This window comes from Cervus elaphus, chromosome 18, assembly GCF_910594005.1.
Source record: "Cervus elaphus chromosome 18, mCerEla1.1, whole genome shotgun sequence".
NCBI lineage: Eukaryota > Metazoa > Chordata > Mammalia > Artiodactyla > Cervidae > Cervus > Cervus elaphus.
Window position 1 is genome coordinate 22,637,661 of NC_057832.1, and position 21,668 is coordinate 22,659,328.

A 21,668-nucleotide genomic window follows, 5' to 3' on the forward strand; every position below is an offset into this window, starting at 1 on the left:
TGCTGAGCGGGAGCGCTAGAGGTTCATCCATTGCTTCTGCCAAACAGCACGTGGTCCATGTCTTGACTCTGCTTGTTTCCTCTGTAGTGTGAGTTCTAATAATGGCCAGTGTGGACTCTCCGTGACATTCAAGTTAAAATCCAGGTCCATGAATCTCCCCTTTGAACTCCTTTCTCCTCCACCCTCTCTGTTCCCTGCGTACCACTCCGAAACCAGGACCGCGTTCCCCGCAGAACCTCGTCCTCCCGCTGCAGCAGGCCATGTCGTCCCCTCCCTGCCATCACACTCTCATTGTCCTGCCCCGCCCCTCTCCTTTAGAGTCTGAGGTGGCTCCTACCCTGTGGAGAAAGGGCAGAAGGCGCGCACAGCCAGCCCACCACCCCCACCCAGGCGCCCTGCTGGGCTGATGGCAGCCGAGTATCTCTTGACGGTCTTGAAAAGGTTAGAGCTCAATCAATAGCCTGTGAATATGAAGGCCCATCGACAGGCCTGTCCCTGTTGGGGAGATGGATGCATCCTGCTGTTGATTCTGAAGGTCGTGAAACACTGAAAATATGCAACCAGCTCCCCTTATGCTGACTTCCAAGCTTATCAAGCAAGCTCCTCATTATGATCAGGCTTCCTTTATGGGTCTGTCTGCAGGGAGGGAACGGCTAGTCATGCTGACATGAACACTGTTGTCCTGGAGACATTTTTGGTCTCCATTGTAAGTGAATACATTGGTAGAAAGGAAGCCGTTTCAGTTCCTCCTGCCCTTCTTGGAGCCCTCCAAGATGGGTGGCGGGTGCCTACTCCTAGCTTTTGAAAATACTGATGAGTGTAGCAGTACTTTTGGCTGTAAATGGCTATAGCCCAAAGGTTGGAGAAGCAGAACTGTGCCCTTCTGCTATTCATTTGCCCATTAATCACCGGTTCAGAAAGCATTTACTTGCTGAGGTTTACATTGTACTGTGCTCGGGACTCCAAAGAGCCAAAGAACAAGTAAAGCTCAGCCCCACCGTACGTAGATCTTTGGCAAATGTAGTCCGCTCCTCCTCATTTTCTGCCTCTTCGATTATGTGTGTATCAGTTCTTGAGTCTGGACTCTCTTGTGATATCAGCCTCATCATAAACAGAGGGGTCATCAGTCTTCAGATTGTTTGCGTATGTTTCCTTCTCAGGCCCTCGGAATGACATCATCCCAGGACCGAGCCGTGGTCAAAAAAAAACTGAAGGAAATGAAGGTGTCTCTAGAGAAGGCTCGGAAGGCCCAGGAGAAAATGGAAAAACAAAGAGAGAAGCTGAGGAGGAAGGAACAAGAGCAAATGCAGAGGAAGTCTAAGAAGACGGAGAGGATGGCCGCGGCCTCAGAGGGCGCTAGTGAGCAGTGACACGCACCGAGGCGCGTCCACCGCTCCTGCCCTGCTCTCCTCTGGAGGACGGAAGGACACTGATGACACGCGTTATGTGCTCTAGGCAGACTGGGGAACCGTGTGTCCAATAACTGCCATCTTCTGCATCCATAGAGTACACTCTTAATCTTAACCTACTGAAGTAATCCCAAGCCACCTTTGGTCTAGTAACAGACAGAGGGTCTCATTTGTGAGAGACATAAAGTAGCGGCGTTTCTCTGTGTCGGGCGGGTGGTGTCCCCTGAAGAACCAGCGTGACCCTGTCCAGCGAAAGCGTGACACACCCTGGCGTCGTCAGGGGCGCGCCATGCCTTTCCAGCGCGGGGTCCGGAAGCTGAGCCCTGGCGCATGTCTGCATGGCCGGGAGCACCGCTCCGCCTTGACATCGGGGCTGCAGAATCCGTTCGGAGAGCAAGGTCCCCCATCATTGCCGGTGTCTGGACTGTGAGACAGCCCCACCGTGGAAATGTGGGTGCTCTGCCGTGTAATTACCGACTGTGGCTGAAAGCAGGCAAATTGTTCTGTTTGCTAGGCATCAGGAAGAGAGAAAAGAGTTACGCTTGCTTGCTAACCCCAGAAGGAAGCAAAAGCCTTAAGAATGTGGATGTGGATATTACTTCGGGGTTCAGAGGGTAACATTTATCCTCCAGATTTAGCCAAACAAAGGAAAATTCAAGCATTAATGCAGCCACGGGTACTGGGACCTGTTGTTTCCTTTGTTCAGTATTTCAGCAGCACCGACACACACAACACGGTTCCTTTTTTTCTCCAACAAATTGAACAGGAAATTGATTTTTAAGGAAACCAGCATTTTCAGGTTTCCTCTCCTGGGGAACATTCGGGCTAGTCTTCAGCCTGACTGTGACACAGTCAGGAACTCATCACATATTTTCTACTCAAGATTTCCCAAGTGGGCTCAGTCAGAGTTTTAACAAATGTACTTTTAAGAAAAATAGAAATACCAGTTAGAGAAAAGTTAGATTTGACTAACATTCAACCAGAGAAGCAATTTTATTGAGCACACAGAATGTTCCCATAAAGGAGAGCTGGCAGTTATATTTTAGAGATGTTTTGAATGGTTTTTCTGAGCCGGTCTCTTTCATTCCTTGGAGATTTCCACTTTACAGTTAAAGTTTGTTTAAGACGGTACACACGATGCAGTCTCGCAGTGCAAGCAGTTGTCCTTATTTTAAAGCCAGTATTAAGGATTTCAGTGTTTCATCGAACTAATTCAAGTGCAGGAGAGTGGGGCAGATGGAGGAGAAAATAAACTCACCTCGAGAAATTTCAAATGATGGACTTTGCTGTTGTTGTTGCTCTTTTGCTTTTTATGCTCACGTATCTGGTTCTCTTAGCTGCATTGGCTGCAAAAATGAGGTCATCCACTTTTCAGAGGACGAGTTTCCAAACAAGAGTTGAGGCCAGATGAATTCCTGGACAAGTATTTTACTTCCTTTTCTTAGGTTTCAGGGGGGTCTCAGTCCTTATCTTCCACTGGAAAATGTTCTATACACAGAGCTTAGGGGAAAGCTTTCAAAGGTTACAAGTAACAAATAATGTTAAAGGGGCTTCTTACCGTACAGGCCATCTCCTATTTGGAACATTGTGCTTTCTTTTTTTTTGCTTGTCTGAATATTCAAAATCTAAAATTGTCTAAACTAGAGGTTTGTAATCTTGTTCCTCCCTAAGGCTCATTTCCTTTTCAGTACCAGAGTATTGTCTGTTAAGCTTCAGTCCCTCTGTCACTAGGTATAGATCATCCATTCGATCCTCAGAAACATAAAGTAACATTGTGTTTTATAATTATCAAAGTCACTACCTATTTTTCTTCTATCTTCATTTAGGGTATGATAATGAAACTGCCATACTGGAATCTCTATTAATATTTTGAGGTGTGTGGTGCTTTGTTATTTATTAATGTCATGAGAAACCAGGAACCACTGTCAATTAACTACAAAATTCAGCAAATCTTTTCAATACTAAAAGACTAAATTAGTCAAAATCTGGTAATGCTAGTGCTTGCTGTTGTAAATGTTTGTGATTTTTGCTTATCTTTGGGGAAAAAAGTGATCTGGATCATACTGGAAGCTTCACTGTGTTCATTTTAGGAGTGGAAATAGAAGGATGATTATCTTATGTTTACACTTTGGTAATATTTGAAAATGGATGTATATACTGGAAATGTCTGTAAGTCTCAGTCTCTGCACATAATTTATGATTATATTGCATTTTTAAGTGTCTTAGAAGTATTGTTCTTTAACTTTATTTGTACACTTCCAATATTTAGATCAATGACCAGTTGACAATATTATAAATTGAATTCTTATTCTTCAAATCATTTATTTTGTATTATAACTGTTTTGATTTTTTTAAGTTAAATTATAGTAATTTTAGATCTTAATGAGTTATTTTAAGTAATTAAAACTGCTAAAATTGATTTGATTGCCCAACAAAGGATAAAAAGTAAACAGATTGATAAAAGGATTTGAAAACAAAGGGAAGGACCTCAGATCTTGTGAACATTTTGTTTTACTATTATTTTCTTTATTGACTCTGGAGCATGATGCCTCATTGAGGTTCCAGTGTCTTATACAATCCTTACTTTAACGCTAGTGGTTTTCAGTATCCTTAAAATTTAACACAGAATTGTTGCTTCATGAACATTAAAGACTTTGTATTAAATAGCTTTTTTTATTTGCCAGAAAATGAACAAAAAGGGAATATCTGCTTACTTTGAACTGTATTCCCTAAATGACAGCTCGGTATGACGCCTGCAGTAGCCAAAAGTGTTTTGGGGGTACAGGTAATGCTTTAGGGGACAGGGAATTGTGGAGCGGCCAGATGGTAGACAGTGTTGTGTGAGCTGAGTGTCTGGGGCAGGGTGTTCCACTACAGGACTTAGATGACTTTATTTAAGACTGTCTCTCTTAAAGTAACTCACAGGTTATAAACAGTTTTCTCCCGTTTTTTTTCCCTGAATCAGTTTACTGCAGTGATAAGTAGGGTGGAAACTCACTTTTGCCCGTTGGAACGCACTGATGACGTCCACCATTGGTTTCATGACCGCACAGCGACTCTGTGCTGGGGTCCTTTCATCGGGGCTGATGTGGGCTTCCCACCCTCACAGGGGGTCAGCGCTTCTGACCCGCCACAGCCCGTGACTGCAGTGAGACAGGCCCTGATTCCCAGCTCCGCCTTCAGGGGGCGCGAAATGGGAACACTGGCTGCGCGGCTTTGTTGGAAAGCGAGGGAGACGAGGCCAGGACAGGGGCCAAATGAGCCCTTGCCTTTTATCCTGTAGTCCCTGCTGTCCTGCAGCCTTGAGATACTCCAGGCCCAGTCTACTGCTAGGCCCAAGCCAGGGTTTTGATCTAGCACCTTAACTAGCCTTTATGGTTTTTTGCTGAAGACAAAATTTCTCTGTGAAATAGGACTAATACATGCTTTAGAATTATATTTTAAAAAGGTAAATGAAAATTAACATCTATGTTGCTATTCTAACTCATTTCTAAGTGTTAAAGATTATACAGGCCAGGCTGCAAGAGAGCAGATCCATGTCTGACCACAGTATTCAAGAAGTTTCAAACTGAAAGGCATGTCTATGCTTCGGATGGGATGTAGCTCCTTGATTACATCGAGATATTTCCAAATTATCAACTTCCATTTGAGTAACTAAATTTACTGTCCCAATAGAGCTGTGGTTGAGAGGCGTTTCAGTTTGGACCGCAGTCACGAGGGTTCATGTCATTGGCTTGATCCCAAGTCCTTAGTGCTTTCTAAATGAAAAAGAAACGCTCAGTTTTTAAAATACCTTTTTCCAGTTTACCTTTAATCAAGGATCTACCTGTACACTGTTCTGAAACTAAGCATTTAAGGATGAAGTCCAGAAATGTCCATATTTCCTTCTGGAATTGTTTTCATTATGAAGATGGGGGTGGGAAATAAATTCTTAGAAAGACTCCTTGTCATAAGAAATATGAATGTGCTTCAGAAATTTCACTCCTGAAGAACAGTCTGTGTATGCAGGCAGATCTTGTTTATATTTGTCTTAGGCATTTGCAGTCTCAGGAAAGTTGGTCTTGATCCAAAACACTGGGGGAAAAAAAAATAACACCAGACAGAACACCAGTAGTATTTAAAGTAATAGCATAGACTAGACCCAATGGAGAAGTCAGAAAGCAAAGAAAAACCCTACAGAAGTAATTTCTCCTGGAACATGGAAACATCAGGGTCTACCTGACGCTAAAGAGAGGATCCTTACGTTCTTGTGTGTGGCACGTCTGTGTGGATGTGTTGAGGGAATCGTGTTTACTCAAAGGCTCACACGTGTGAGTGTGTGAACCAGCATGGCATGTGACCTGCTCTCAGACCCACAGAGTGGGGAATGAAAGAAACATCATGATTCCGATCCTTGGCCCCACACTAGCCCCAGCCCCCAGACCGGTAGGGACTCAAGAATAAATGCAGTAAAGAATAAGAGAACAAGAGGCAACTTCTCAAGAATGTGCATGCCATTTGTGTTGATGTACAGAACTACATATGTGTGAATATATCTCCCACCATACATACACACACAGACTACCATCTCACGGCATAAAAAATAATTGTATATGGAACTTGGTAATGTCAGATAGGACCCCGAGCAGTATCATAGCCTTATTGCCACTTTTGTGTGTGTGTGTGTGTGTGTACATTGAATGGCACATGAGATTTTAAGAGATTTTTTTTAATGTATTTCTACTAAATGCACTTACCTTCTACATGTTTATATATTTTGGTAAAATTGGTTTATTAGATACTCGGTATTTTAGTAACATGAAATTTCCTCACGTTTGGCTAATGCTTTGATGTCAAGATTGCACATTGCTAAGTTGAAGCTCAGACGTTTATGCAGCTTCGAGCATTTTCAACTGCAGACTGCAGTTTCCTTGGCTAAAAATTGCACTGTGTGTTCCTGTGCATTCGCTCACGCTCTAAAATGCATTTGGTCACTGTGACGCTGCAGCCGCTAACTGCCGTCTCTCTGACGGCAGCGTTGCTATCACAGGACCATTTATTTACTTCTTTTTTGGAGTGATGACATGGTTAGGTCATCACCAAACATAACACAAGTGGATGTGAGCATGACTATGTTGTTGGAAAGTGTACAGTTCTGTTTCCTTCAGCTATCTGATTCACACACCCAGATTTCCTGTCAAAAGAACAATTGGCCAAAATAATTAAGTCACCTTAACAAGTGGAAATTAAGAGGTACTCCAGCTAGGTAGCATCTCCCAACAACATCAGATTTAGTTAGTGCTTAGAGAAAACCCTGAAATATATATGTTTATGTTTTCCTTAATATTATTTATGATCATCACTACTGCTTTTGTATTTTTTAATGGTGTCACAGTTAAACCACTAGTTCACTTACACATCACTAACTGGCTGGCTGAAAACGCGAGAGAGAAAATGAATTCTATTCCGTTGTTGAGAAGTTGATTTATTTTCATCTTTCTTTCTGTATCACTAAAAGGAAAAGAGTTGTTTGAAAATCATTTTAAGTTCGTTAAGTACGGATAGCATGTTATCTGAAAATTTTAATTTGTACATTTTGATGTCTGATCATCTGCATGGAAGAGACAATAGTGCCACGTCTGGATTGTTCTCTTGTGCTTGGTTAATATGTACTTCTCTAGATTGTTCTGTTTCAAACGCCATTTCTTACTCTTCGGTTTTCAGAGGCATTCAAAGCAAAATATCACAGTGGTCCTTTGTTTTCTGACCAATCTAAAAATACCTGTGATTAAATTTCATTTGTTAGTGTAAATAAATTTCTTGCCAATGAGTATTACTGTTGTTAGACAACGAATGCAATAAAAAGAGAAATACTAAGATCCGTCGAAGTAATGTTTTTTTTTTCCTCTTCTATTTTCACCTTCAACTAAAACAAGCCTTGACTGGGTAAACCAGTATTAACTGTCAAAATACATCTATCAATCAGGAGCAAAGTGCACATTTTCCATGGAAATGACACTAAAAATAAATTTTGGCCCTGGTAAAGTGTAAATTGGCAGCTAGAATGGCATTTGAAAGCACAATTACGGAACTGGGAATAAAGTTAAAAGATCAAAGCTTCCACTAGAAGTTCCCTCGACCATCTTTCTATCCACGTCATCACCATCACGGCTTCTGTTACCTACCAGCCAGGAGCAGGCCTGTGGCCAGTCCACAGACTGGCCGCTGGCCTCACATGGCATGGGGAAAGCTTCAAGTCAGGCCATCACAGAGCAAGGGCTTCTTTTCAACAGTTTGATTCCTAATGCCTTAAATGTTCAGAAGGCTGAATATAACAAAAGAGGGATATTAATTTCTCTCACACACTCTCAGGCCATAATTTTTTTGTGCCTAAACCTTTGGCAGTACACAAATTTCGATCTGAGCATCATGGAATAAATGCACCAAGCTGTTCTCTTCCTTGGAGTTGTCATGAAATTTCTAACCAAGGGGAGGCCTGTTTCCCTTTCTGAATGATCTGGAGCATAAGCTATGTCAAATTGGATAACTTTCTTTTGGGGGCAGAATTTGCTTATTCTGCCAAGAACAAGAGAGAACAGAGTATAGTCATTTTATTGATATCAAGTGATTCTTTTCAAAGGAAATACCCACCAAAGCACCACAGCCATTGATAGTCTCAAAACAGTGTTTTCGAGGATCCAGTTCAAGGGCCGTGAATGGCACCACTGAATCACTGAGCACTCATCGGCACAGGATATTATGCTCGCTGAAATCGGGATTAAGATAACTCTAATCCTGAAGTGAATAAAGTGTTCTTTTGATCCAAACACGATGTTCCTATTTGTTACTTTAAGTCAGGGGTCTTGAATTATCAGCAGTTGGCAGTTCTCAATTTCTCTGCAGAGCATTTTCCCCAAAATGCCAGACCATCATCATGGAACATGCCTCAATAAAACTTTGTTTTTAATGGGTCTGCCTTGTCATCCCAAAGAAATAAACCAGACTGGAAACCATACCTTCAAAACAGACAAATAAATGAAGATGGGTAACCTTTTCATACCAGCTTTTATAAGAAAATGATAGAGTCATCTTCTCTTCCTCATCACATCTCTCAGAAGATAACCAGAGGTTGTTGGTATTTTCTACTTTTTTATTTGTTTACGTTTTCATTGCTTTCTATTTGTTTATGTTTTCATTGCTTCCTTCTTAGCCTCCACAGCAAGTGAGAATAAGAAAAGAAAATAGGAAATAGGAAAAGAAAACCTACCTCTGCACCACTTCAACAACAATATTGTCTTTGAGGGCACTTGGTTTTACCTGAATCAATTATGGGCTTCCCTCTATATCCAGTCATCGAAGTGAACAAACTCCTTCCTTTTATCAAGTCAGAGAAACTAAAATGTACAATTTGTGTTGAAATAACAGACACTCACTCATCATGGTCAGGCGTGATGACACTCCCAAGAATTTGAAGATTTCCCTGCTTGCCGTTGCTAGAGGAGAACTGGATGAGCAAGAGTAAGAGGGGGGTTGGGGTAATTTAGGTTTATGTTTACTGCAGGCGTGCTCAGCTCAGTCATGTCCAACTCTTTGCAACCCCACATAGACTGCAGCCCACCAGGTTTCTTGGTCCGCGGGATTTTTCCAGACAAGAATACTGGAGGGGGTTGCCCTTCCTTTCTCCAAGGGATCTTCCTGACCCAGGGGTTGAACCCACATCTCCTGCATTGGCAGGCAGACTCTTTACCACTGAGCCATTACTGGGAATGTCGTATCTGGGAGGGAAAATGGGAATGAGTCTGAGTGCGCCAGGAAGTGCGATGGTCAGGTGAGCCTGGGGCTGAGGACGCCTCGGTAGCACCTCCGGCTCTGCGTGCTGGGGCACTGACGTCATGTGACGTCATCCTGCTCCCTGACAAGACAGGACAGGCAGCAGTAAGCTCACGTGCTCCAGGGAACACGTGTTTTCGGGAGAGGACCTTCTGGGTCACACAGAGTTAAAATACTTAAGGCCTGACAGCTGATGTAATGATTTTAGCGATTTTATTTAAAGGATTTTCATTGGTAAGTGAGGTTTTCAGATATTCCAAGACTGATTTGATATTACACGCCCAAAAAAGCCATATGCGTAGTATCTGTTCCCAGCTAAACAGACCTCCATCTCCTGTGATGTCCAAGTTTCGGGTCAGCGTTCACTGTTGAGATCCCTGTGGCCCCTCAGATGTGGCAGCAGCTGTCGTGAAGAGCTCCCACTTGTCAGGGCCCGGGTGCAGATCAGCCAGTCAGAGCTCACAGTAAAGAGCTTTGTGGAACACGGTTCCAACCAGCATTTTCCCCTTGTACACAGAAGCCACCGTGCTTCCATGTAACACTTTACCATCCTCTGCATAAACCACTGTAACTTTGGGTTCTTCTGTTAAAATGTTCTGGATTTGCAGTACCTATCCAAAAATAACATTACATTAGTATTTTTTAAAGTCACTCGAGACGTAACTTTAAATATGGGGTCATTTCTCCATAAGAAGAAACTGTTAGGTGAACCGCATGTTGTTCCAAAATGACTCTCTATAGATATCTATTTCCTCATTGGCAAAAATGACAGATTCTGATCAGATCATCTTTAACAAAGATAGACACCCTAGAGACCTATAGAAGCAAGAACCGTGAGGCAGTCACATAGCCTGGGTATGAGACCATCAGGGGCACCGTGGTACACTGCAGGATGGAGCTGGGGTTACTCAGTAAGAGACAAAGTATTACCATGCTGGAATTCAGGCCAGTTTTTGTGTCTTTTCAGGTAAGCTTGGAATTTAGATGTTTACACTTAATTCTTGGTTTTTAAATATGGGAATAAAAAAAAAACAACAAAAAAAGAGTGTTGCCCAAAAAGCGCATACCTCTCCTCCACACTCATTATTCCTCTGAACTTAAGGCCCCAAATCCTAATACGTAAGATTTTATGAGTTCAGTTTCTTTCATTTAGTTGAGCAGAAATGTGATTATATCATTAGCAGCAGTATAGTAGTATTCAAGTTGACTACACACGACAGCCAATATTCAACAATTTTGGCCAATGGTGATTTCACATGAGTCACATACTATCGCAAGCTCACTGTGAGGCAGGAGCCCAGGGTTGTATCTGGGATCTCCCACTTTCTGTTCCTCTCTCGTCTGTAGAATGAGATGGGTGGGGCTGCATGCTGTGCCGCTTCAGTCCTGTCCAACTCTGTGTGACCTTATAGGCGGCAGCCCACGAGGTTCCCCTGTCCATGGGATTCTCCAGGCAAGAATACTGGAGTGGGTTGACATGCCCAGCTCAGGTGGGACTATATTAACTCTAAATTCCCTTTCATCTTTAAGTTGGTGTTCTTCTGAAGGCTTTAAGATAAAATACAATGACTTGAAGAGCAGATACTGACATACAGAAACACTGAATATGACAGATTAGGAAGGCTTGTGCTTGATTATTAAAAGGTCCATGCGTGCATTTAAAAGGACCACTCCAAAACAGCTGGCACCAAAAATAGATGTTTTAGGAAATTGTTAAAGCATTCACATGTCGTAGTTACTGGGAAATAGTTGATGGTGCACCTTGGCTTTAGGAAGCCACTTTCTATTAAAACCAAGTCACTCTTCTGGGGGGCAGTGCATTAGATCATGGATGGTTATTACTTTTTGCTATTCTTTGCCAGATTCATCATTAGAAAGGAAGCACTTTTTTTTCCAGAACAGCAAACTGAGTCCATGCTGTAGCAAATGGTTCAAGTTCACCAAATGAGCTTACAAGCGAGAACAAATTAGAATCTAACATTCTGCCCAGTTCTGAACAGTGAACACGCCACAGCATACATTTCCTCAATTCTATTGAGCATACCATCCAGCAGTCCTAATAGCTAAGAACTAGCAAAAGGCACAAAGGATTGCCATTCACCGTAATCACAACTGTCTTGTAAACCCAGAGAAAAGGTTATGAAGGGCCAACATGTAATTGGAAATACATATTTGGCTTTTGTTTCTTATCTAAGAGACACAGACTTAAAAAAAATTTTTTTTAGGGGTAATGAGACTGACTCTTAAAGCTTTAAAAAGAATGCATGCTCAGTTGCTCAGTCATGTCCAACTCTGCAACCCTATGGACTGAAACCCGCCAGGCTCCTCTGTCCATGGGATTATCCAGGCAAGAACACTGGATTGGGTTGCCATTTCCTCCTCCAAGGGAGCCCCTTAAAAAGAATGCGTAACAGTAAACTACGCCAAAAAGTATACCGAGGACTTGATGTAAATAGCCAGCATAATTAGTACAAACTGAAAGCCGAGTAGAAAACCCTAGTTAAGTCACAGTAAACATTCAAATTCTCACGGCAAAGTGAGTTTCAAATTCTTGCTTGCACTGTCAAAATAATCCACTGGAAAAAAGGCCATTGACATGAATAGAGTCTTCGGGTACTAAAACTAAGATAGAAGAGGTCTTTCAAGCTCAGATCTTTCCAGCAAGGATTTATGTTCCCATTCTGCCCGGAAGGTTTGGAGACAATGGTGTCTCTGCTTTACAACTGCTCTATTACATGAACTGGCAAATGTACTAACACCCAGGAAAAGGATGTTGAATAGGAAGGCAGGTAACACACAAATGTGTAGACCATAACAATGTGGTCTGTTGTATTTTTTAAACTATTGTGAATGGCCAAGTCGGAGAAACTGACTACTGAAATAAAGATACGGAGCCCAATCCCATGCTGGCTGTCCTAACCCAGCCCTCCAGGCTCACCCTCCACTCCGCTCAGCCTTTCCGGAGCCTGCTCGGGGCTCCCTGGCCCTCCACCTCCCAGCAGCAGAGAGGGATGGGCAGCCTGAGAAGGAGGCCGAGTGTCTACCCAGGCGCCCCCGCCCTGTGTGGGGCTGTGGCCGCATCCGGCTGGCTCCATCCCTCAACCAGAGGTCAGTTCCCCTCCCAGCACCTTCTCCGCACACAACTCTCACCTTGTGTGGGCTTCCGGTAACCATGCCTACCTCTCGGGGGGCCCTGGGGTACCACATTACCCTCCCCCATTCATTTCCCTCCCTGTGCCCGCACCTCTGTACACAGCGCCCTCATTAAAACCCCCCACATCACCCAGTTTGCAGGTACCATCTGTTTCCCACCTAGACTCGGTCTCAAATGCCTCCCAAAGTCAAATTCCATTTTTTATCGGATCATTTAGGTCATTTATCCACGTCTCCCTTTTATTTGCACATATATTTGAGATTTATGTTTTCAACAGAAAACTAGCTGGGAATGAGGGCGCTGACATGAGTCTTTTCTCAAACTAACCTCTGATCCAGGAGGATTCTCCGGGTCATAGGAGAAGATTTTCATGCCATTGGGGTGGCAGCCAACCCAAAGGTCCCCTGTCACAGGATCCACGGATAAGTTATCCACGAGTGTGTTACAGTCCAGAGACTTGTAGATGAAAACCAAGGGGAGAAAGACAAAAAGCAATAAAAAAATTTGAGAGGAGATGGAGCAATACATTAGAGAAAACTCACGGCGTTCTCGGGCAGCGTACACCTGCTCCAGGGATAAGACGATTCTGCCCCCTGCCCCATTTCAGTAGCACTCAGGGAATTCCTCTAGCTCTCTATCTATGTTAGTATTTTGCCATTTTCCAGAATGTGAGGAAAGGGGAAGATCAGAAAAACCAAGAAAGACTATTAAAAGTGACATGAAAGCATTTGGACTAACATCAGTGCATGAACTTAAAAACTGAAAGTGAAAAAAAAAAAGTTTTCAGTGCAGCATAGAACAGTTCCTTCAAAGAAACGGCATGTGCAAATGATATTTTTATAAGCATTCAGAAAACAACCAGGAAATGTGGATTCATTTCTGATGAGCGCGTCAGTGAAGTGTAGGCTCTTCTTTAATGGCTAATCATAGGCTGTGCAGCCAGAGGAGAAATGGTCACCCGGGGTCTAATTTGTGCCTTGAAGTTGTGGAAGAGTTTCTCCTTCAGCTTCCTGATGTTATTCACTCCCTGTTCTTCTGCTGTTTATTCTCTAAATATAAGTTGCAAGCGTGTGTTGACTGCACAGATTGCTGTCACTGCTCTGTACCAGGATCATAAATAATACCAACCATTCTTAATTCCATCATTCATCATCTTGGCTGCGTTCTACTGGGGAGAAATAGCATCTATTTGTCTACCTCTAACTCTCAGTTGGATAAGCAATATCTACCATGTACCTCAAACAGAGGCCAGCATACCTCAGTGCCCAGAGAGCCTGGAATAACTGGCGGCGACTCGTCACAAAGGCCAGAGCATGGGCAGCCAACCCTGAAAGCCCTGTGCTTTCCACTCAAAGTGCGAGCCAGGTGGGGACCTGGCTGTGACGGGACAAGGATGCTCAAGGGTTGAAGCAGGGCCTCCTTTTCACCTTCACGCAATGCCATCACTCATTCCCACCCTGGAAACAGGCAAGTTTGGCCAACGGAGGTGGTCGAGTAAATGTCCTCTGGCCAAAATCATCTCCAAGTCTCCTCCATCCCCAAACCCCATCTACCCCAGTGTCAGGCATTCTAGGCAGGTATGTTAAATTCTTCTTTTTTTTAATCAGAGCATAATTGCTGTACAATGTTGTCTGTGTTAGTTTCTGCTGTATAATGAAGTGGATCAGCTATCTATGTATCTAGATAGATAGGGAGGGGATATATATGTGTGTGTGTGTATCATCCCCGCCCTCTAGAGCCTCCCTCTCACCCCCAGCTGCCATCCCACACCTCTAGGTCATCACAGAGCACCGCTCTGAGCTCCCTGCTCTTTCCAGCAGGTTCCCACTAGCTATCTAGTTCACACTTGGGAGCGTAGATATTCAGTACTGCTCTCTCAGTTGGCCCCACCCTCCCCTTCTCACAGTGTGTCCACACGTCTGTTCTCTACTTCCCTGCCCTATTGCCCTACAAATCAGTTCAACTTTCTGGGAGGAAAATGTTTGTTTTGGGGCGCTGCTACTATCTTAGAAGGGGTCATGGCCAACCAGTGAATTCCGCAGCAGATAAAAACTTGCAGAGATGAGGGTAGGCAGTGAGAGTGGGAGGACCCAGAAGCCTCGGGACCCATTCATTCTTCACACCAGTAATAAGCTCCTGCCGCGTGCACCAGCTGAGCAAGGGGCAGGGCTGTGTTCTGCCCAGGAAGAGCTGGACAGTCCAACAGGGAGCCCATCCTGGCCTCAGCAATAAACTCTTCCCTTGCAAATCCATGATTCCCAGCAATACCAACTCACCAAGACGCAGGTACAGACCATGTGTCACGCTTCCACAAAGTCCAGTGGAAACGTTTGCATTCCTTGGTCAAGGAAACTTAATAAATGATTCTCTTTGGGGAAAACGGTATCCTCTATTAAAAAACATCCCAGTTTTTAGAGAACTGGAACTCACTGAAGTGAGACTAATTGATTGACTGTGTCTTGGAAAATGTTTTGAAGAAGGGATCATTTTTATCGTGGTAAAATATGCATAACATGAAATTGGTCATTTTAACCATTTTTCAGTGTACAACTCAGTAGCATCAGGTGCATTCAAAATGTCACGAATCCATTACATTCCATTCCCAGACCCTTTCATCATCCCAAACAGAAGCTGTACCAAATAGCTCCCCATTCCTCCCTTCCCCGTCCCCTGGTCACCCCTATCCTGCTCTCTCCTTATGAATTTGCCTCTTCTAGGTACCACATATAAGTGGAGTCATAGAATATTTGTCCTTTTGTGTCTAGCATAAGGACTCTTATGCTAAGTATTCCTAGCATAATAACGTCACTTAGCATGTCTTCAAATTCATTGGTGTTCAAGCATGAATCACTCCATTCCTTTTTAGGGCTGAGTAATATTTCATTCCATTTATACACTACAGTTAGGACACAGACCCATCCACATTTCATCACAAATTCTAATATCAACCCCAGCTAGTTTGTCAAATTTCTTGGCACTCCAGTAGTAATCAGCTGGACTTGATTAACATGATCCTCCAAAAGAAAGAGTGACACTACCTAGTTGAGGAGGGGGGAGTCTCACCTGAATTATTATGTCAGGACACCAGCAGGATTTTCTGCCAGAAGTGGGAGCCAAACCTGAAATACACTTTGCCCTCAATCAACAGGAGTAGGACCTTTATCGTTCGGTATTGAATGTACCTTGGATGGGGTTTTATTCTTATAAAATCCTTTAACTTTCAGTTTGCAGAAGTATCTATTGTGATAACCAGAATTTGTTTTTATCCCCTCAGCCAGTCTGAGTGTGTGAAATTCCATTTTACTGCAGCGAATACCAAACTAGGCCTGTCAACGATTTTTAGTGTCAAATATGATATTACATGTGATGGGGCTTCGAGGTAATTTTCTCAGAATAAAGCCCCTCACGACGGTCCTTGAGAAGCGCTGACGGGCACAGTCACAGGCAACATCGCTTCACAGCGCCGTGGGCAGTTTTGGCGGGGGAGAGACTTTTCTAAAGCATCATTTTCATAATGCTCTGCTTTACTCACACTTCTTCTTTCCGCTCCTTTGTGTTTTTACCCCTCTTGATCCAAACCTTCAGACTGGATCAGAATTGGTACAGGTAAAGATGAACCCCTGAAGAATGCCCGGCCCCAGCATGTTACTTTAACAATTCATTTGTTGAGTGCGTACTGGGTGTGGGAACTGTCCCCGGAACACACAGAGAAAGTATCTGTCCCGTGACACTTATATCCTCGTGGGACAGGCAGACAGACACTGGGGAGGAGAAGGAAAATATGAATGCAAACCGTGTTAGCAAAGGATGCTGAAGCGAAAAAAATTAAGCCATAAGAGAGATGGGAAGTGTGTGTGCGCGCGCGCATTTGTCTCGGGAGAAGCAGAGTTGTAAGTTAAGAGTACGCAGCCGGGGAAGGCCTCACTGAAATGACATTTCAGTGAAATCTGGAAAGATGTGAAGGAGAGAGGTGTGAAGGAGGAAGAATACCGCAGCAGAGGGACAAGCGCCCCACCCAGAGGAAGCACATTGCCAGGAGAGCTCCAGAAATACTCGGACAGGACAGGCTCAGCAGCGGGGCCAAGGGCTGGAGGCAGAGCTGGTCATGGGGCCACCTGGTGGCCATCGCGAGTACCGGGCTTCACAGATACTGTGCTGAGTGCTGTTGTGTGCAAGCTGAGGCTGTTGTCTGTTCTATCAACGTGGAGGAGGAGAGGGGAAGGAGGGGAAGAGGAAGGCAGAGAGGAGGGAAGAGAGGAGTGAAGAACACACTTCCAAGCCGGAAATTCACGAGAACAGAGAGAATCAAAGTTACAGAGATGATGTGTGTGGTCTGTCACGTCCCACTCTGCCGCCGAGCAAAAGTGAACAACAAATCCAGATGATGCTGATGCCTCCTAATAAAGGAGTGAAAAATTGGTTCTCACCCACTCCAATTAGACAATCCTTTTTCCTCACTTCTAATTTCACAAATCAATTAGAATCTAATTATCACCCCACAAACTTATAGTGTTAATACATCTTACCTTCAATGGAGTTAAAGTCCAATTAGCATGCTTTTCATACACATGAATCTTATGAGCCAGCAATTCAGCTATGTAGACATACCTTCAAAGAAGAAAGAGCTACATCAAAGCCCATGAAGGAAGCAATTCAGAAGGTTACCATGAAGGAAAAATAACTCTTCCTGGGGGAGAACTTTGCTCAGAGACTGGAAAACGGAAGCTGTCTCAAAACACACTGGATTCTGAAGGAACTCAATGAGTTGATGGTATACAGGGGAGTTTTAATCCCTGAAAACTTATTTCAAAAGATGGGAAACTATTTGGCCCTAACTAGTAGGCAAGGAATTTAACTCTAACGCCAGTTCTTAGCATCTGGAAGCAGAAGCATGACATCGCTTTTCTTGGTTTGTCAACATAATGGCAAGCCCCAGGTTCTGCATTTCACCCCTTGATTTAGGCCATAGGAAATACAAGAGAAGACAAGTGCTTGGCCTGGATCTGAGAGAAGACTCCCTCCCCTCTACGTGAGGACAGTGTCACATTCATCATAAAGATCTCTGGCCAGTCTAAGCACAGTGCCTCCCAGAACAAAGAGAGAAATGACTGTGTGATTATCTGCTATTTTTGAAGACCAGGAGATGATATGAGTAATTGAAAACTGTGCTGCTTTCTCTGTATACGTTACTACCCTCTGAATATGATACTAGCCCTCTAAGTATGTTACAAATGCTTAATGATACGAGATGAAGAGGATTTTATACATACACCACTCTTACCCAAAGTGTGGTCCCCAGACCCGCTCTGTGAATTATTTAAAGGTGACCACCAGAAAATAATATGAATCAACTACATCACTAAGCATACTACTTATGAAGCTGACTTTTTCCCCATAGTAACGCTTCCTTGATGAAGGAAGCAGTGGCTTGATTTACATTTTGGCACAAAATCTCTGTCATGTCACAAACCAGTGCTACGGATATAAACATACTCACAAACTGTTAATCTCATGATACACTCAAAAATCTTCCTTCAAAGCAAGCAAAATCAAACTAAATGTTTTTTGTATGTACCCCCTCTCGAAATGCACTCCCCCCAAAAAAGGAATTTAAAAGAGTATGCATGCTCAGCTGTTCAGTCGTGTCTGACTTCTTGTGACCCCATGGACTAGCCCACCAGGCTCCTCTGTCCATGGGATTCTCCAGGCAAGAATACTGGAGTGGGTTGCCCTGCCCTCCTCCAAGGGGTCTTCCCAACGCAGGGATCAAACCCTTGCCTCTTGTGTCTGCTGCACTGGCAGGTGGAGTCTTTAGCACTGCACCACCTGGAAAACCTTAAAAGAATATGCCTTCACAAAATAGTAAATTATGATTTGATATATTTTACCCCCTGGAAATTAAGACATTTTACATTTTCCCCGATTTCCTTTTACTGGAATAACATGCTAAAATGTATCCCCTTTTTAGAAGATGAATATGCTCTAAATATGTCGAATGAGAATCTCGGGACAAATGTGGTATTTTAAGGAGTTCACGTACTTGCTGTCAGGTGACATGCTGATCCCATTAGCAAAATCAAATCCACTGGCCACCACTCGAATGTCATCTGGACTGTAGTAAACAACATTTGACCATGCTAGACCCAAATATAATTCCCAGGATCTCATGTAGTGGTCAACAAAATAGTGATCATTGGTGGCATAGAAGTGTTCAGGGCCCACAGCGACAAGGTCATTCAAACTGCAATTGAAACATACACATATGACACAGGCGGGTGAAGGCATGGTACCTGGCAGGCTCACACAGTGGCATTCATGATATATACTCGTAAAATCAGAATGTGCGACGGAAACTTCACAATAGCTGTTACAGCCCAGAACATGTGCAATCAGTCCTGCCTATGCAATCCTCGAAGACAGTAATTACCTGAAGAAACCCGAAGAGGTTATTATAGCAAAGGAACAGAACAAAACCTATTAACTGTGTCATGGAAAAAAGTGCCATGGTATGTGTGTGTGTGTGTGTATGTGTATAGACAGACTAAGCTCCACAGACATTAAATTAATCCAGGAGTCATTATCCAGGCCACATTGGTTTATGCTCGTTTAGAGCAGTTCAAGGCAGTGCCAGGCAGTGGGAAAAAACCCGACAATCTTGAGACTCGCATTTTAGTTATAGCTCTGCTACATGGACCAACAGACTGGTTCTAAATGAGGAAAGGAGTACGTCAAGGCTGTATGTTGTCACCCTGCTTATTTAACTTACATGCAGAGTACATCATGAGAAATGTTGGACTGGATGAAGCACAAGCTGGAATCAAGATTGCCAGGAGGAATATCAATAACCTCAGAAACACAGATGACACCACCCTTATGGCAGAAAGTGAAGAACTGAAGAGCCTCTTGAAAAAAGTGAAAGAGGAGAGTGAAAAAGTTCGCTTAAAGCTCAACATTCAGAAAACTAAGGTCATGGCATCCGGTCCCATCACTTCATGGCAAATAGATGGGGAAACAATGGAAACAGTGACAGACTTTCTTTTCTTGGGCTCCAAAATCACTGCAGATGGTGACTGCAGCCATGAAATTAAAAGACACTTGCTCCTTTGAAGAAGAGCTATGACCAACCTAGACAGCATATTAAAAGCCAGAGACATTCTTTGCCAACAAAGGTCCATCCAGTCAAGGCTATGGTTTTTCCAGTGGTCATGTATGGATGTGAGAGTTGGACTATAACAAAAACTGAGCACCGAAGAATTGATGCTTTTGAACTGTGGTGTTGGAGAAGACTCTTGAGAGTCCCTTGGACTGCAATGAGATCCAACTAGTCCATCCTAAAGGACGTACTGAATATTCATGGGAAGGACTGATGTTGAAGCTGAAACTCCAATACTTTGGCCACCTGATGTGAAGAGCTGACTCATTGGAAAAGACCCTGATGCTGGGAAAGATTGAAGGTGGGAGGAGAAGGGGACGACAGAGGATGAGATGGTTGGATGGCATCACTGATGCGATGGACGTGAGCTTGAGTAAGCTCTAGGAGTTGGTGATGGACAGGGAGGCCTGGCGTGCTGCAGCCCATGGGGTCACAAAGAGTCAGAACTGAGCGACTGAACTGAACTGCTACTATTAGCTGTGTAATCTAGGGAAAGTTAATCATTTAATATGCCAGGGCCTCAGTTTATTTATCTGTTAAAGAAAAAAAAGGAGGAGGTCGACTGGTCTATCGTCCAGCCTTACAGGGTCACTTTCAGCTATAAAGTTTCATGATTCTAAACGGAGTGACATATCCGTGATCAAGAACTCTCAGAAATAGGATGCGGTGGCTTTTTTGTTGCTGTTGTTCTGATTTTGATTCTGTGTTAGTGAAAATCTAAGATATATGAATCTATTTTTCTGCTTTAATAGGTACAACAGCGAGCACGTAAGTGAGTCATTCTGTGCTGATTGAGGTGACAGAAGTTCCTCTGGGCCATTATCCAGGACAGAATTATCTCAGCTCCACTGCGGAGGGCGTCACAGCCCAGCACATCAGCTCTGACGCAGCCCTGGGCTCCTGGGCATCTTTGATAAGCATACAGAGCCTCAGTTTTCTCATCTGCAAAGAGAGGTTAAATGATTTTCCCAAAGTCATACAGCTCATTAGTATAAGACCAAGGGTCAGCATCTTCATTTGTGGCATTGCAGTGGGAATTACAATGAGACAGTGCCTGCTATCTGCCTTGCAGTGAGCCTGCCACTTACAAAGCCTCCATCAACGGTAGCCACTGTTCCTATATGAGAAAGGGGGTTCCTATATGAGAATTTAGGATTAGTCTGTATGGGCTTCAGGCAGAAGCCCGGAAAGATTTTTTTTCCTTCTCTTTTTTAAAGGTAAATGTATGAAATTAGTATGCTTTTTAATCCTTTGCTGTTTTTCCTTTTAAAAAAGAGCAGAGCAGAAAGGTTTAGAGTCATAGCTTTGAAATCTGATGGGCTCCATTTGAATCCTCCATTTGTGCTTGCCCTCAACGTGGTATGTGGCCACAGCGTGTCACTATGCTCTGAGCCTCTCCATATTTTGGAAGGTTGGGGTATGAATAAAATGAAATAATGAATCAAAGACCTTGGCACCATGCCTGGCATGTTGTAAATGATCAATAATGACCAAAAATGTTATTATTATTAATAGCCTGTTCTATTATAATAGATTAGTCATTGGAATATTAACGCTATGTTGTTGTTGTATTAGTCGCTCAGTTGTATCCGACTCTTTATGACCCCATGTACCACAGCCCACCAGACTCCCCTGTCCATGGGATTCTCCAAGCAAGGATAATGGAATGGGTTCCCATTCCCTTCTCCGGAGGATCTTCCCAACCCAGGGGTCAAACCCAGGCCTACCCATATTGCAGGCAGATTCTTTACCATCTGAGCCACCAGGGAAGCCCATTAATGCTATAGACAACCTTATAAACAACCATCAAATACAAAGAGGAAAATATACATGGCTAACCCTTGGGTCGGGAGAGCAGAAGTTTAGTTAATTGTGACACTAACTATAGTTTGGTTCTGTATTGCCAAAGACCAATGCATTTGCAATTGCCAAGTAGTCATGTACGGATATGAGAGTTGTACCATATAGAGGGCTGAGCACCGAAGAACTGAAGCTTTCAAACTGTGGTGCTGGAGAAGACTCTTGAGAGTCCCTTAGACAGCAAGGAGATGAAAGATGAAACTAGTCAATCCTAAAGGAAGTCAACCTGAATATTCAATGGAAGGGCTGATGCTGAAGCTGAAGCTCCAACGCTTTTGGCCAC

At 43.4% G+C, this 21,668-nt stretch overlaps 2 protein-coding genes across 14 annotated transcripts in view; one reads left to right on the plus strand and one right to left on the minus strand.

Annotated features, from left to right (window-relative positions):
• PPP1R9A (protein phosphatase 1 regulatory subunit 9A) overlaps positions 1–7,267 on the plus strand; it is a 321,267-nt gene extending 314,000 nt beyond the window's left edge. For all 13 annotated transcript variants that reach the window (XM_043872339.1, XM_043872345.1, XM_043872350.1 and 10 more), the window contains one exon: positions 1,161–7,267. In XM_043872339.1, the coding sequence (XP_043728274.1) occupies positions 1,161–1,370 (210 nt within the window). In that variant the 3' untranslated portion in view covers positions 1,371–7,267. The remainder of the gene's footprint in view (positions 1–1,160) is intronic.
• Positions 7,268–9,414: 2,147 nt separating this feature from the next.
• The window catches only part of PON1 (paraoxonase 1), a 31,470-nt gene continuing 19,216 nt past the window's right edge, over positions 9,415–21,668 (minus strand). The window contains exons 6-9 of the mRNA XM_043872352.1: positions 18,413–18,613; positions 16,899–16,980; positions 12,700–12,828; positions 9,415–9,829 (exon numbers count right to left, since the gene is read on the minus strand). Of these exons, the coding sequence (XP_043728287.1) occupies positions 9,671–9,829; positions 12,700–12,828; positions 16,899–16,980; positions 18,413–18,613 (571 nt within the window). The 3' untranslated portion in view covers positions 9,415–9,670. The remainder of the gene's footprint in view (positions 9,830–12,699; positions 12,829–16,898; positions 16,981–18,412; positions 18,614–21,668) is intronic.